The 17,390-nt window shown below is 42.2% G+C and overlaps 1 protein-coding gene across 22 annotated transcripts in view; it reads right to left on the reverse strand.

Moving 5' to 3' along the window:
* Positions 1-17,390, reverse strand: part of TCF4 (transcription factor 4) — a 595,219-nt gene that overhangs the window by 14,541 nt on the left and 563,288 nt on the right. For all 22 annotated transcript variants that reach the window (XM_073620084.1, XM_073620022.1, XM_073620104.1 and 19 more), the window contains one exon: positions 1,164-1,293. In XM_073620084.1, the coding sequence (XP_073476185.1) occupies positions 1,164-1,293 (130 nt within the window). The remainder of the gene's footprint in view (positions 1-1,163; positions 1,294-17,390) is intronic.

Consider the following 17,390-nt stretch of genomic DNA (forward strand, 5'->3'; position numbering starts at 1 on the left):
GACATTAATTCCATTAATAGCTACCGCACCTGCTCTAATCTATAAATCTCTGCATTTAATTTAATAACAAAATATGGAAGAGCGAGCATGTAAAATGTAAAATTTAAATATTTTGTTATATTTTGGCTTTATTTTTCACTTCTCAAGCAGTTTTGTCAGGTTCACCTCTGCCAGACTTCAAAACGCCCCCCCCCCCCCCAACTCCTCATCCCCATCCCTCATTTATGTAAAACCTTTATACCAAAAGAAGGAAAAAAGGTTGCTGTAACTGCTTAAAAAAATTATATCTGCTAGTACATCTAACACTCCCCTCCCCTCAGACTAACAATGCTGCTGTCCAGATATGTGCCATCTGTGCTCCTTCATCCAGAGTGGGGGTACTCTAATAAAGGAGGCATAGGCGTGCGCAGCCTATTGCATTAGGGTGTGCACCCCAAAGTTCAAACACACATGAACGCCACCTGCTGTCACAGAAAGGGGGCTCTGATGGTGGGAGACAGTTGATTGAGAGCATATTATGGTACACCCTAAATACGGGTGTAACGTGTTCCTAAAGTTGAACCTAGACTTTAATAAAATGGGGGATTTACACTGGTCACTGGCACCCCCAACCACCCACCTGGTGCTGCTCCTGGATAATACTAATGCACATGGGGTGATTAGGGTGTGCTCAGGCACACCCGGCACACCCTGTGCGCATACCTATGAAAGGAAGTGTGTTAATGGCCAGATCACCAGGTGAAAAAAGATGGAAAAAAAAAGAAAACGAATGCAGCTACCAATTCTAATGTATTAGTAGGCTCCAATAAATGACATTTTTGGTATTGTGTTTAATACCGCTTTAAACCCTAGCCATTTCTAGAGAATATTTTTACATCTTTGCCCACGCAACCTCTTTAAACAATGTCATAAAAGCATGTAAGCTCAGGTGTGGGGGAGGACACCAATCAATATTAAAATGTTCTAGATATTTTAAGCACAGCAATTAAAAATGGGCGCAACCATTATTTGGAGAGCCTCAAAATCCAAATAATTCTGATCAGAGATTCAATCTGTATTTAAAATATACATGCAAGGTATTTTTGCAGAACTGAACCAGGGACGTGTGAACATTTTTTAGTATTTCTGAAAGGAAGTATTGCGGTTCTTATCTGGGTTCTTACCACGGTATGGGTCTTGACTTGGGTTTAAGTCCGGTGACGTAGCTGACTGGACAGGCAATTGTGGAACGGACACCTGGTTTGGCACAAGCGAGTGGCTTCCTCGTAGACTGTCCTCCCTATGTGAACCCACCTAAAAAAAAATAAAACACAAATTGATAACGGGTTCCATAACATAAATATTCTCACAGAGTTCAACATTCTTGTACCATGTTAAATTCAATCTATCCTGTTGACCTCTCTGCATGTGTTTCCCTCTAAACAAATGCAGGCGCATTCAACAATACTGAAATTGTTTGAACCAACCCAAAGTCAGGAACTGCTTCCATGACTGTACATTACTAAAATCAGCACCCACAATGCATAGCTGCTAAGGAGACCATTAATCAGAGAAGCAGCCAAGAGGCCCATGGTAACTCTGGAGGATCTGCAGAGATCCACAGCTCAGGTGGGAGAATCTGTTCACAGGACAACTATTAGTCGTGCTCTCCACAAATCTGGCTTTTATGAAAGAGTGGCAAGAAGAAAGCCATTGTTAAAAGAGGGCCATATTTTGGGAGAAGCCATGAGGGGGACACAGCAAACATGTGGAAGAAGATGCTCTGGTCAGATGAGCCCAAATTGGCCTAAAAGCAAAATGTGATCTGTGGCGGAAAACGAACAGTACACATCACCCTTAATACACCATCCCCACCGTGAAACATGGTGGTGGAAACATCATGTTGTGGGAATGCTTTTCTTCAGCAGGGACAGGGAAGTTGGTCAGATTTGATGGGAAGATGGATAGAGCCAAATACAGGGCAATCTTAGAAGACAACCAGTTATGGCCTGTACACACGATCGGACTTTCCGAAGGAGAATGTGCGATCGGAGCTTGTTGTCGGAAATTCCAAACGTGTGTATGCAAGACAAGTTTGAGCCAACATCCGTTGGAAAAAATACGATGGATTTTGTTGTCGGAATGTGCGATAGTGTGTACAGGGCATTAGAGTTTGCAAAAGACTTGACACTGGGGCAGAGGTTCGCCTTCCAGCAGGACAACGACCCTAAAGATACAGCCAGAACTACAATGGAATGGTTTAGATCAAAGCATATTCATGTGTTAGAATGGCCCAGTCAAAGTCCAGACCTAAATCCAAGACCTAAGACCTTATTACACTCCAATGCAAAAAATGCCATACTATCTTGGTGCAACATTAAACCTGGAATGTTTTTATGGAAGTATGGTTCTATGGTTGCTCACAAATTTTAAAAGTTGCCTCCAGCAGTGGCAGGGGGCTGTAGTTCCATTTTAAGGTACACTTCCCTAAGAACCTCTTTATGCTTCAATGTAGACATTGTTGAACTATCTTAGTGCAACACTAAACCTGGGATGTTTTTATGGATGGATGGTTCTATGGATGCTCACAAACAGAGTCCACAAATATTAAAAGTTGTCTCCAGGGGTGGTGGGGTTATGTTCACATTTCTCCCTAGGGACCTCTTTATGCTTCAACGTAGACATTGTTGAACTATCTTAGTGCAACACTAAACCTGGGATGTTTTTATGGAGTCCACAAATATTAAAAGTTGTCTACAGGGGTGGTGGGGTTATGTTCACATTTCTCCCTAAGGGCCTCTTTACACCCCAAATGCACACATTTGTCCTACTATCTTGGTACAGCATCTGGGATGTTTTTATGGATGGATGGTTCTATGGATGCGCACAAATATTAAAAGTTGTCTCCAGCAGTAGTGGGGTATGATCCCATTCCAGGGTACACCTCTTTAAAGCGTAAGTAAACCCTCCTATCATTTTCAGTTAAGGAAGCTGCCATCTTATAGGGCGTACACACGGTCGGACATTGTTCGGACATTCCGACAACAAAATCCTAGGATTTTTTCCGACGGATGTTGGCTCAAACTTGTCTTGCATACACACGGTCACACAAAGTTGTCGGAACATCCGATCATTCTGAACGCGGTGACGTAAAACACGTACGTCGGGACTATAAACGGGGCAGTGGCCAATAGCTTTCATCTCTTTATTTATTCTGAGCATGCGTGGCACTTTGTCCGTCGGATTTGTGTACACACGATCGGAATTTCCGACAACGGATTTTGTTGTCGGAAAATTTTATCTCCTGCTCTCCAACTTTGTGTGTCGGAAAATCCGATGGGAAATGTCCGATGGAGCCCACACACGGTCGGAATTTCCGACAACACGCTCCGATCGGACATTGTCCATCGGAAAATCCGACCGTGTGTACGGGGTATTAGACTGTTTGACCTGCAACTGCCATGATGCTGCACATGTGATCAGTTATGACACCAGCCATTTGATGGTTTGGCAATTTGGTAGAGAGCGCAAACAAATCTGACAGCATTCCCGGCATGCCGGAAATGTAACCGATTTTTGAAACCGTTAAATCGATGGGTTTAGTTCCACTTTAGGAACCTCTTTACACTCCAATGCAGGCATTGCCATACTATCTTGGTGTAGTATTGTGAGACAACGATCCAAAACTTGGGATGATTTTATGTATTAAAGATTCTTGCCGTATACATAAGGCTCTGAGCTCCTTACTTTTCATCAGTGATATATACCTTTATAACAAGCACAGACCAGCACATGGATATGATTGTTGTATTACTATATTCCAGAGTTACACACCGCACTACTTCAATAGGTGGTATATGAAAATTTGGAGGGAGAGATAAAAAAAATAATCCTTACATGTTGTAGTGAGTTTTGTATTTGCGTTAAAAACGTATTTTTTTTTTCTTTTTTTATATTAAAATATTTTAAAAATGAAACACAATAAGGCAACATCCTTGCAGGATTTCCTAAAAATTGCACTAGAGGGAGCACTTGCGCCACCTGATTTTCACATCCACAGAAACACAAACCGCGCTTAACACTCTGCAAGACGCGGTGTTGCACATTTAGTGACAAATATGGAAGAGTAAGTCAGGCAGGTAAAACATCAAATTGTCTCCCTGGGTGCTGCAGTGGAGCGCACTGATTCGTACCAATCTGTCTTCTATCATGTCCGCCAACAGATCTGACAATTATCCTAATGCCCATATGCTTAATTGTGGGCTTCTGAATTCCCCCATTGCTTTCAGAAATCCTGCAGGAATTTCCAGTTTGGCATTCAACTTGAGTTTCAAGGGATGAAATCCTCAGGACTGCCATCTTTACCATAATGCTGTCTAAGCTGCTGTTTGCAGCAGCTACTGTCCTATGTGGCATTTAAGGTAGAGAAAAAAAGTTTCACATTTTTCTTAAAAAAATGTAAACAAATATGCGTTAAAGTGACACTAAACTCTGGTTTAAAAATAAATAAATTCTATTTAAGTATGTATTCTTAATTCAAAAAAGTCTCTTCTATTGCTCTCAGCCTCCTCCAAATTCCTTCTTTTTTTTAGCTGCTGTGATCCGACTTCCTACGTTCATTCTCCATGGTCCCACTGTATGTAAAGACGTAACCACCCTCACTTGCTCGATGCCGAGATGGACTAAGCAGGGCCGCCTTTAAGGTAGGGCAAAAGGGTCAGCTGCCCTGGGCCCCGTTCAAACCACACATGTGAGGTAACCATAGCTCTTTGTAATGATTCAATAATCCCACTGACCACCAAGCCTGAGGCATTATCTACTCCCACTTTCTACACTCCGGTCCCCCTAAAGTCTGAAGGACAATAAACTGGCCCTCTGTTTAGAAGGTTTGGAGACCCCTGACCTAGAGGATTCCAATGTACCTACAGATAGGAGTGGATTTACCAAGGCCTCATTTACACTTGTGGTACTCTCTAAAGAGCAATCCATGCTGTGATCGCTCTTCAGAAAGCATTTGACAGGTGGTGACACTGCCTGCTTTAACCCCTTGAAGCCCACAATAGCACGTGGGTCATGGTCAGAGGGTGGTACTGCCTGCTGAATGCAATGGCAGGGATAGTTTTTTCCTCCTCCAACTTAAAGCGGGGGTCCACCTATCTATCGTTTTTTTTTTTTTGAGTTCATTCACAAACTTTTCTTCTCAGCATTACATACTCACATAGTGTGTGTAATATGTCCGCCTGTGTCAGCTTTCGTCGGAAAGAATAACTTATATTATTCACTGCAGGCGGTTTCCATCTTCATTGTGGGCATTTGAAGCCCACAAGCATTTATTTCCTGGATGTGGTGAATGCTGTGCTCCCAGCATTCACCGCTCGTTCCCGCACATGCTCAGTGGCATCCTGGGAAGCCTGAGACTAGCTCCCAGGAGTCTGGGAGAGGCTAGAAACACGCCTACTCCCACGGGAGGAGAACCAGGAAGTGCAAAGAAGAATAGAAAAATAAAAGGTAATTACGGCGATTTACATTTTTTTAAACGGCATGTCAGCATCTAGGCAAGGAAGAGAATACATACAGATATTGTTCAAAATTTGGGTGGAACCCCGCTTTAACTGCATGGTTTTCTCTTTTATTTTCCTTGCATTTGATTGGGTATTCTTTGATTTTTTGCCACATTCCCTAAGCTAAGAGATATTTCCTTCCAAAGTGAACAGCCAATTTGCCTTTAATGAATCAACCACACAGAAATAACTGCTGTGTCCCCCCCAAATGAACGCTGGCAGCATAGCGAATGATAAGTGGCAGAGCTACTAATAAAATTCATAACAACGTATGCGAATACAGCTATACACAAGTCTGGGATATTTCAGATTAATATATTATTATTATAATATTTTATGTTTCATTGCAGCCTATCGTTCTGCCATTAAGGTGGCCTTAAAGTTACAGTTTATTCTACTAGACAGGAAGTTAGCTGCATATTAGAAAATATGCTTCCTCATTCTACCACCATGTGAATCCTATTAGGCACCTAAAAACCATTGACATAAATTTCATTAAAATGGTTTTCCAATTCCTAAACAGAACATCACCGATGTTAGTGGCCCTTTAAAACAAGCCCCGTAGTTTTATCCTGCTGGTGTGTGTAGGTGACAGCTTTGCTTTAACAAAATGTTTACTGTCTTTCATCAACTGCCCCCTTCTGAATCCTGCAGGTCAACATTCCTGACAGAATCCGCCCTTTAAATACGTTCCAGTAAATGTTTTAATGTAAATATTCCCCGGCAAGTCAAAACTGAGGGAAATTACATCACCTCGAGTCTCTGGAAACTGCAGTGGCTTCTGTGTTAACGCTTTTCGCTAATAGAATCGTTTTCCTTATTTGTGTCTATATATTGCTTACATTTCCTCACCGGCCCCACTTTGCCTGTAAAAAGCCTTATTTTTTAGTTGGGAGTGTGTTCAGTTTTTCTTTTTCTTTTTTTTTTTTTTTTTTTCAGACCCTCTGTCACCACCTTTGATTTGATAAGCTGAGCACATCAAGGGGAAGTTACAAAAACCTAATCACCAATCACAACCTAAAGTCGAAGAAAAGCCTAACTGTATCTAGTCTTAAAATTGTTCCCTCGCCCTTCCTCCTATCCTGCATATTTTTAATCTACTCTTGTCACTTGATCCTGCAGCTCTAAGGGAGTTCTCACCAATGGCTCTGAATTCCGGGAGCCGTAACGTCACCCATAAGCTCCCGTGACGTCACCCATAGGCTCCCCCTTCCTCCTATTCTGCCTATTTTTAATCCACTCTGGTCACTTGATCCTACATCTCTAAGGGAGTTCTCACCAACGGCTCTGAATTCTGGGAGCCATGACGTGACCCATAGGCTCCCATGACGTCACCCATAGGCTCCCCCTTCCTCCTATTCTGCCTATTTTTAATCCACTCTGGTCACTTGATCCTACAGCTCTAAGTGAGCGCTCACCGGCTCTGAATTCTGGGAGCTGTGAGGTCACCCATAGGCTCCCCCTTCCTCCTATTCTGCCTATTTTTAATCAACTCTGGTCACTTGATCCTACAGCTCTAAGGGAGAGCTCACCAACAGCTCTGAATTCTAGGAGCCGTGACATCACCCATAGGCTCCCGTGACGTCACCCATAGGCTCCCCCTTCCCCCTATTCTGCCTATTTTAAATCCACTCTGGTCACTTGATCCTGCAGCTCTAAGGGAGCGCTCACCAACGGTTCCAAATTCCAGGAGCCGTGACATCACCCATAGGCTCCCGTGACGTCACCCATAGGCTCCCATGACGTCACTCATAGGCTCCCCCTTCCTCCTATTCTGCCTATTTTTAATCCACTCTGGTCACTTGATCCTGCAGCTCTAAGGGAGCGCTCACCAACGGCTCTGAATTCTAGGAGCCGTGACATGACCCATAGGCTCCTGTGACATTACCCATAGGCTTCCCCTTCCTCCTATTCTGCCTATTTTTAATCCACTATGGTTACTTGATCCTGCAGCTCTAAGGGAGCGCTCACCAACAGATCTGAATTCCAAGAGCCGTGACGTCACCTATAGGCTCCCATGATGTCACCAATTGGCTCCCGTAGCCCAGATAATTTAGGGGGGGCCAGAGCTGCGGTATCACGTGACCGTATTGGAGCAGTTTAAAAACAGGTCAGTACACAGATCTTTTTTATATAGGTTAGGCAGGATAGGTAGAAGGAGAAGGAAGGGAAAATTTTTAAGACTAGATATAGAGTAGAATAGCTGTGCTTTGAAGAATTCATCCATCTTTATTGAGAATATAAAATACAGCAGACGAACACTGTGGGGGCAGAGAAAGAAAATGGATGCGTTTCGTACTAAATTAGTGCTTACTCATCACTCTTTCTTTTCTCTGCACAGTGTTCATCTGCTGCGTTTTTATATTCTCAATTAGGCTCGGTTCACACTGCTGCGATGCTAGACATCGCATGTGATTCGCAGAGCACTGCTGTTCACATCAATGTCTATGCAATGCGATTTCAGCCATACAGATAGTATGGCTGATATCGCACCGTATTCGGTCCAAACACGCACAGGACCCTTTTTTTTGTTCGGACCAGAATCGGATCGCATGGGTGTTCACATCTGTGCGATCCGATTCATGTCCGAACTGTCAGTTCGCAGTGCGATATGCAAGTTGAACTGGGGGTGTCGTTAATGTATTGACACTCCCCATCAGTTCGCATATGGCAGTGTGAACTGCCATGAGAGTCAGTGCGATGCACCAGTGTGAACCGGCCTAAAGATGGATGAGTTTTTTGGAGTGCAGCTGACTGGATTCCCTCTATTTTCTACTGTGCATAGCTAGATGAGCTGAGCCGACACCCGAATAAATGAGAGGTATAGAGGATTGAAGTGGCAGACCCACCTGTGACAATGATACATCTTCCTAAAAATAGATATAGTTACATAGTCAGGTTGAAAAAAGACAAGTCCATCCAGTTCAACCATAAAAAATAAATAAATAAATAAATAAAATAAAAAATATCATACAATCCTATACCCACAGTTGATCCAGAGGAAGGCGAAAAAAACCTCAGCAAAGCACGATCCAATTTGCTACAGCAGGGGAAAAAATTCCTTCCTGATCCCAGAGAGGCAATTGGATTTTCTCTGGATCAACTTTACCTATAAATGTCAGTACCCAGTTATATTCTGTACATTTAGGAAAGAATCCAGGCCTTTCTTAAAGCAATCTACTGAGCTGGCCAGAACCACCTCTGGAGGGAGTCTATTCCACATTTTCACAGCTCTTACTGTGAAGAAACCTTTCCGTATTTGGAGATGAAATGTCTTTTCCTCTAGATGTAAAGAATGCCCCTGTGTCCTCAGTGATGACCGTAAAGTGAATAACCGAACACCAAGTTCACTATATGGACCCCTTATATATTTGTACATGTTGATCATATCCTCCCTTAATCTCCTCTTCTCAAGAGTGAATAAATTCAGTTCCTCTAATCTTTCCTCATAGCTGAGCTCCTCCATGCCTCTTATCAGTTTGGTTCCCCTTCTCTGCACTTTCTCCAGTTCCCCGATATCCTTCTTGAGAACTGGTGCCAAAAACTGAACTGCATATATAGTTTGATCCACTTTAAGGTCCCATTGACACTTGAGCTTAGCATTTTTGGTTGTTTGTCAGGCATTTTATGAGTGCTTGTTACGTATGTTTTGGTGCGTGTTTCAGTCTTGAGTGTTTTTTATTTATTTATTTAGTTTTAACTAATGGAAAGCTTGTTACTAGGCAAGAAAATGTACTGTTATTGAACTTGTGTGACAAGCTTCAAGTTTTAATCAGCACTATACTCATGAACAGCCACCATTAAATATAATAGTGTCCCGTGAGCTTCCAGTGAAGCTTCAAAAATCACAGGTGTTTACTTTGTCAGAAGTTGGTCTGTTTCATCCATCTTAATATTGACACTTCTTGGAGTGTCGGGTCCCTCCGGCTCTATTCTCCCCCTCTCAACATCATTGCTCTGCTCCCGATGCAGGCTTACACTGAGTTGACAATCCATAGGCAATGCATGGGAGCGCCTACTCAGTGGATTAACGGTAAAATCTCTGGCCAGGCCATTCTTTCTATACCCACCTGGGAAAGAACACAAGTACATGTAATGAGCAAATTAACAGTATAGAAGGTGCACACAATGCCACAACTTAGTTCCAACAGCAATTTATATATTCTGCCTCTCTCCTGAGAATGCGCATTTGACCAGGATTGCACCGCGCATGTTGCAAGATCCCAGTGCAGCATCATTTGACAGACACCTCTGTGAATGCTGAGGGGGCGCTGACCTTGGAGAGAAGGTGGTGGCACCCAGCATCAAACAGGCTGTGTTTTATGAGCGACAGATGCAGGCACTTTACAGGGCAAACAACTGGCCAGGGGTATTTGACCCAGACACCAACAAAGGAGTTAAAAAAGAAATGAGACAATGATGGGTCCAGGCTCTCTTTTGTATTTAGATCATGTGATCACATTTTCACTCTCTATCATAACAAATTGGGGGTTATTTACTAAAACTGGAGAGTGCAAAATCTGGCGCAGCTGTGCATAAAAACCAATCAGCTTCCAAGTTTTTTGGTCCAAGCTTAACTAAACAAGCTGAAGTTAGAAGCTGATTGGTTTCTATGCAGGGTTGCACCAGATTTTGCACTCTCCAGATATAGTAAACCAACCCCATTGTGAACCTGAAAGAAAGAGAGAGAGATAAACTTAATGCAAATAATTTTATAAAAAAGCTTTAACAGCTAATAGTTTGCAACATAGGTGCCGTCATACTGGTGAATTATGTACACAGACTCTGCTTCTTTATTTCACCCAGCTGATAATAGACTTTTAGAAGTCTCTAATGCCAGTGCTGCACCAGAGGTGGATGACACCTTGGGGGGGGGGGGGGGGGGCAATTTTTGCAGGTGGCTGTGTCTGCCCCATAACAACCATGCAACAACCAACAACCACTAACTCGGTGTTGCTAAACATCCGGTATGGACGCTTGAGCCTCAGTGCTGCCCCCCCCCCCCCCTCAGCTTATCTCAATGAGTGTTGTCTGAGGCAACCATCTCAATGTCAATGTACATATTTATCAGCACATCACAGATCATTGAGTACCGTCCAAAAGCTTTATTGAAGAATGATCACATCACATTGGACAAGGTGCAACATTTTGGAGCTGTGCAGGACCCCTTCATCAGGCACGTCACATGCCTGATGGACAGCACTCAATGATCCATGGTGTGCTGGTCGATATGTACATTGACTTGTGATGTCTCCAGTTTCCAGCTGGCTGTTGCTGTAGCACCCGCTATTCCTGAGCCTAATCCAGGAAGTTGTGCAATGGGAATATTGACATTATCCAGCCACCTCGATGTGCCTCGTGGTGGCTGGCATGGCAATGTCTAATGCTATGAAACCCTCACAATGCTTCCCTGTAGCAAGTGACCATGTGATGTTTGCCTTATCTAGGAGAAAGGTGTAATTTGAAGATTTATTAGAGAACATGCTTCTGTGTGCTGAGGCATGTTGCAGCGTGGTGTGCTAGGAAGCCTGCACAAAATGTATAGCCTGTTAATACACCTCATTGCACAAAACTTTGGGGCATGCTGCATTTTTCAGGACAATACAATGCATATACATTGAGCTGTGCTGCAGTCCAACGCAGGTGCATTCCAGTGATGTTTTGAAGAGCCATTTAAAAACAATGGCACCACGCCCCGCATGAACAGCAACATGCTGGTGTGAACAAGCTATAAAGCTGGCCCTCCATTCACAAAGTGGTACCTTACTGCATCGGAGTATGCAGTAAAATACCACACAGAAATTTTCAAAAAGTTGTTTGTCATTCACTAAAAAACCCTACTAAAATACCACATGAGTTATTTTAAAAAGTCATGCAGTATTTCAGTAGTGAAAGCCATCGGTAATTTACCACCGACAGTAGCTGCCGTCCTTAACACAGACTGTAAATAGCTAGTTGTTAAGGAGCGAGTGGCGGCCGGCTTCCTTAACAATCAGTAACTGCCATGGTTGTTAAGGAGCGGGCAGCTGCCGCGTCCTTGACAACCGATGAGTCATCATCTGTCAGTGGAGTTCCTCGCTGACAGCTGAATGTGAAAAAAAAAGAATTGCCGGCAATGAAAAATTAGGAAAAAAAACATTCAGCTGTCAGCGGGGTTCCCTGCTGACAGCTGCTGACTCGTTGATTGTTACGGACGTGGTGGCCGCCGGTTCCTTAAAAACCATGTTGCTTATTGGTTGTTAAGGATGCCGGTGGCCGCCCGCTTCTTAAATATCGCATGCAAGGACCACTACTTATTTACCACATGCATTATTTTTTTTCCTTTTCCGAATTGACTTGCACTTCTGTTTTATGGAGTATTTATGGTAAATACAGCATAAAGCAATAGTAAATTGACATTTTCAGGATCGCATGTGGTATTCTGGTTCTGTGAACGGAGCCCACTACAATCTATGAGTTTTTTTTTTACTGAAATTTCAGAAGATTTGTGTAATCTGTAGATTTGGTGTAGGTTGTATGAAAATACCTGGACATAGTTCATTATATCTATACAGAGTGTAAAGCTGGTCACTCATGTTTGCAATCCCTCCTTTCAATTCAAATTGTGTAGCCAGTTTAACATAACGCAACAGAAAACCAAGTCCAAACTCAGCCTTCAGCCACACAGCCCCTAAGCAGTCCTTGTAACAAGCTTTACAAACATTGTTGCGCGCTCAAGTATAAGGCATCTTACATGGAAGAAAAAAAAAGATTAATTAGTATTTTTCCTGTTGTTCGGATTTATATCACACTGATTTTTAAGATTATTTGCTTCATTCCCAGCTGCCAGCCTGCTCTATCCTAATCCCCCATCTGGATGCTTTTCTGGGGCTTTTTAAAATCTACACAAAATATACCAAAGATATATAAAAAATTAAAAAAAAACCTCAAAGAATAAAAAAAAAAAAAGTGAACTGTTCAAAATGTTAAATTTAAGCTGTGTTATTAATTAAAGGACTAATTTGCGGTATGTGTTACAATGTAATCTACTTAGAATGAATACAGTATGCAGATATATGCGCAGAGATATACGACGTCGGGAAAAGTTGTAGAGGGTAGCGCTAATAACTTTCGGTGTTGGGAAAACAATTACGGTATTTCTAATAGGCAGAGATTAGAGGTCCGAACACCTGGTGAGATAAAAATCAAGGAGAAATTTTTAATTAAAAGCAAATAACTTTTCTTTGCAGCCAAAGTCGGCGATATCTAGGCCGGGGAGGTAAAATAATAGTCAAGGTCTTTACGGTAACGGCATGGAGGAGGGCGACGAGTGATGGCTTGCAGAATTTCTACTCCTACATCACGCCTCACTTTTTTGTATCACAAAGTTGATTCTTTGTTCTGTTTCTTTTGTGTCAAGACAATGTTTTTACAGTTTAAGGTGCCACACTGACCAGATACTTTTTGAGGCACTTTTTCATTCAGACCACCCACCTAAAGTTTTTTTATGTCGATGGATGCTGAAGAGTTACATGGTTGGGTTACCTTTATAATAAAATATGCAGTGTAGTCAATGAGCTCATTAGTGTACACATCATAGTACAATGTAGAGAAATTAAGCTTCCTCTCAATTGCATACCTGTAAAGCAACTATGGCGGCTTCCGCAAAGCCTCCCGAAATAAAGTGGCATTGTGAGTGATCGGTGCTGTCCTACATATGATCTTGGCGGTGCACCCCCATCATCAGCAGAACAAGTGTGGAACTGGTACAGTATATCGCTCTTTCACAAATCTGCACACATGCAGTGTGCTCACCCTTCCCCTCACAGCAGCTGTTAGGACAAGGGAAGGGAGAGAGCACTGTGCATGCGTGGATTTGTAGACAAGGGACAGCACACTGCACATTTGTGGATTATAGACATGCAACCCAGGAGCAGCTGCACCATTTGCATATAAACTACAAAGGACCCCTGACTGTACTCCTTTTTTTTTAATTGTTTTTATGTCTAGGGAAACACGGTGGATTATCTGTACCTAGGCCAGGATCACACTTTTGTGGTGTGTTAACACATGCAAGTTAACACGCGTTATGTAGCACACCAAAGTGTGTAGCCATAATGCAATACAATTGTTTTGAACTGGCTGCCAACAACCCACACCTTAGTGTAGCCCAAACTGCATCTCATCTTTTTTTGGGACTGCAACACACAGTAGTGTACTGTGGCAGGATGCAGTGCCAATGTGTTGCCTTAGTGGAGTGGTCTCCAAACTGCAGCCCAAAGGTCAGATGCGGCCCTTTACTAGCCTTCATTTGGCCCTTGGGGGACTATTCCTCCCACTGATTTGAGGCAATATTCCTAACATTAACAGTGGGACATAATTCCTCCAACTGACATGAATGATGGGGCACTATTCATCCCACTAATATCAATGATGAGGCACTATTCCTCCGACTGACACCAATGAAGGGGCACTATTCCTCCAACTGACACCAATGATGGGGCACTATTCCTCCCACTGACACCAATGATGGGGCACTATTCCTCCCACTGATAGCAATGATAGGGGAACTATTCCTCCCACTGACACCAACGATGGGTTACTATTCCTCCCAGTAATACCAATGATGGGGCACTATTCCTCCTCCTACTAACCACAGGAATTATGCAAATGAATATCACACCTGAGGCATAAGGACATTTTCTACCCTCAGTGGCCACAATCCAGGCCCCCAAAAGTCTGAAAGACAGTAAACTGGCCCTTTGTTTGGAGAGTTTGGAGACCCCCTGCCTTAGTGCATTGGGGTGTAAATAAAAAATAAATGGCCCGCAAAGCACTGACACATGCATAGTGTGTTAACATGCAGTACTGCAACACAAATTCGTGTTAACAGGGTAGCTTAGCAAAGATGAAATCCTATGCCTACTTACAGGTTGTTAAAGCCCATTTGAAGTGGCATGCTCCCCCCCTCCCCCAAAGTGGAATTCCAGCTTACACCTAACTAGCCTTAAAACTTACCCCTCCCCCTCCTAACACCTACACTATATTGTTCAAAGTCTTGGGACACCTGCCTTAGTTTACACAAACTTTAATGACATCCCAGTTTTAGTCCGTAGGGTTCAATATTGAGTTGGCCCACCCTTTGCAGCTATAACAGCTTCAACCCTTCTAGAAAGGCTGTCCACAAGGTTTAGGAGTGTGTCTATGGGAATGCTTGACCATTCTTCCAGAAGCGCATTTGTGAGGTCAGGCACTGATGTTTGATGAGAAGGCCTGGCTTGCAGTCCATCCATGTCCATGACTTTGTCCACATTTTGATAACCTGTGAAAACCTGTGTCCAGCACCCCTCAACCCTCCACACCCTCCACCTCTACCTCTTAGAAATATACATTATACATACAGGGATTGTAATTGGCCTTGCAGTTCTCACGACAGCCCCACCTGTCAAGTGGCTCCATGATATAGATCCACCACCCTGGAAACCAGTACTGAGGCTCAACACCCAGACACATCTTGGACAGTCTCTGTTTGATAACAGTAAGCAGGCTTAGCCCATGTGGTTGTATACATCTGACACTTGTCCTGGGTGAAGCTTTTTAACATGTACACCATTGAATAAACTTATGGTTTTATAGAATTTGATGTGTCATCACACTATGCATTTATCACATTCTATCCATTCATAGACTACATAATCTAGATCCAAGCGCTAATTGGAACACTTTCTTGCAGCTTGGATTGTAATCCTTGCCTATTCTATACAAAACTAAAAAAAAATGGTTTTGCTTATATATACATTTTAACAATTTTGACCATTTTTTCAGTCTTTGATTAAAAACAGATGGCGTGGAAAAAAAGACTGTCTGCAGCAAATCTGCCATCTGCAGTTAGAAATGCCTTTGTGGCCTATCTAATTGATTTCCACTGCAATATCGATGATATGATTGCTTAAAATCAGGAAATAACTGAAACAATAAGCAGAGGATTGCGGTTGTTGGAAGGTGATGGGAGGCTACCAAAGTGCCACAAAAATGATCAGGCTCATGGTCAGGATTAGGTCCGTGTCCTGTAAAAAATGTGTGTTTTCTATGACTTCCATTTCCTATGGGAAAACTCCAGGGCTGGAGGGACATTTCACAATACATGAGGCATGCAATACATTTTGCAAAATGGCGGTTACTGTTCTGCAGAAGAAGAGACACTTGGCTCTTATGCAAGTGCTTAACGTGGTATGTGCTTTATCCAAGTCACAAAATTAACCTTTTATCACTCTGAATAAATCGGTGCCCACTCTACTGTTACAATAAGCGCGATTTTATTCATATGTTGCAATGAAAGAATGTTTGCGTAATTCTCTAATAAATAGGAAACCTCTGTGTTCTAAGGGGGATAAACAGGCCGGTTTTTCAGACGGTACGCGGGTATTGTTGGTCTAAATTATTCCCTGTGCAATGAATCCTTTCATCTCCATCCTATACAATAATGGTTTCCATATGTCAAGTGGCTTTGCTATAAATAAGATCAAAAGCAATAAGAAAGGATTTAATAAAAAATGACATTAAAAGTGGCATTAAATCTGGAAAAAAAAAAGTTCAACACTTTAGAGGAAAAGAAAAAAAAAATCTCTCTAAGCAGCTTTCCCAAATATTGAGACATAAGGCTTTAAAATAAAGTCGAAGAAAAAAAAAAATCTATTACAAAACCACAAAAGGCTGCAGAGGAAAAGAGGCAATTTAAAGTCCGTTTTTATTCCAGTGGAGTTTCTGGATACAATACTTAGTTGGGTATACCGCCAGACTGACCCCCTATAGATACTGGCATCAAAGCAACTAAAAAAAAAGAAGGGGGGAATTTTTTTGTTGTACGTGACAGTGACCAGGGATGTACAATTGTAGGTGTTGTTGTTGGTGGAGAATTTGGTTGGTGGAGAATTTGGAATTAACTAGTGGTGGTGGTGGTGGTGGTGGTGGTGGGGGAGAGCATATGGCAGTTCAATTAACAAATTTCTCAAACCCTAAATATTACTATTACTAAATATTACTAAAGGGATTACTAGGAACCCACCCCATCCAATCTAAAGTTGCCCTGATATACTACATATGCTAGAATGGGTATACAGTTGTGCTCAAAAGTTTGCATACCCTGGCAGAAATTGTGAAATTTTGGCATTTATATTGAAAATATGACTAATCATGCCAAAAAAACTGTCTTTTATTGAAGGATAGTGATCACATGAAGCCCTTTATTATCACACATTTTTTTTGGCTCCTTTTAAAATCATAATGAAAACAGAAATCACCCAAATGGCCCTGATGAAAAGTTTACATACCCTGGAATATTTGGCCTTGGTACAGACACAGAAGGTGGCACACACAGGTTAAAATGGCAATTAAAGGTTAATTTCCCACATTTGTGGCTTTTTAAATCACAATTAGTATCTGTGTATAAACAGTCAATGAGTTTGTTAGCTCTCACATGGATGCACTATGTAGGCTAGATACTAAGCCATGGGGAGCAGAAAAGAACAGTCAAAAGATCTGCGTAACAAAGTAATGAAACTTGACAAAAAAGGAAAAGGATATAAAAAGATATCCAAAACCTTGAATATGCCAGTCAGTACTGTTCAATCATTTAATAAGAAGTGGAAAATTTGGGGATCTCTTGATACCAAGTCAAGGTCAGGTAGATCAAGAAAGATTTCATCCACAACTGCCACAGGAATTGTTCGGGATACAAAGAAAAACCCAACAGGTAACCTCGGGAGAAATACAGGCTGCTCTAGAAAAAGATGGTGTGGTTGTTTTTAAGGAGCACAATATGATGATACTTGAATAAAGAAGAGCTGCATGGTCAAGTTGCCAGAAAGAAAC

This window comes from Aquarana catesbeiana, linkage group LG01 (assembly GCF_042186555.1).
Source record: "Aquarana catesbeiana isolate 2022-GZ linkage group LG01, ASM4218655v1, whole genome shotgun sequence".
NCBI classification, from domain to species: domain Eukaryota; kingdom Metazoa; phylum Chordata; class Amphibia; order Anura; family Ranidae; genus Aquarana; species Aquarana catesbeiana.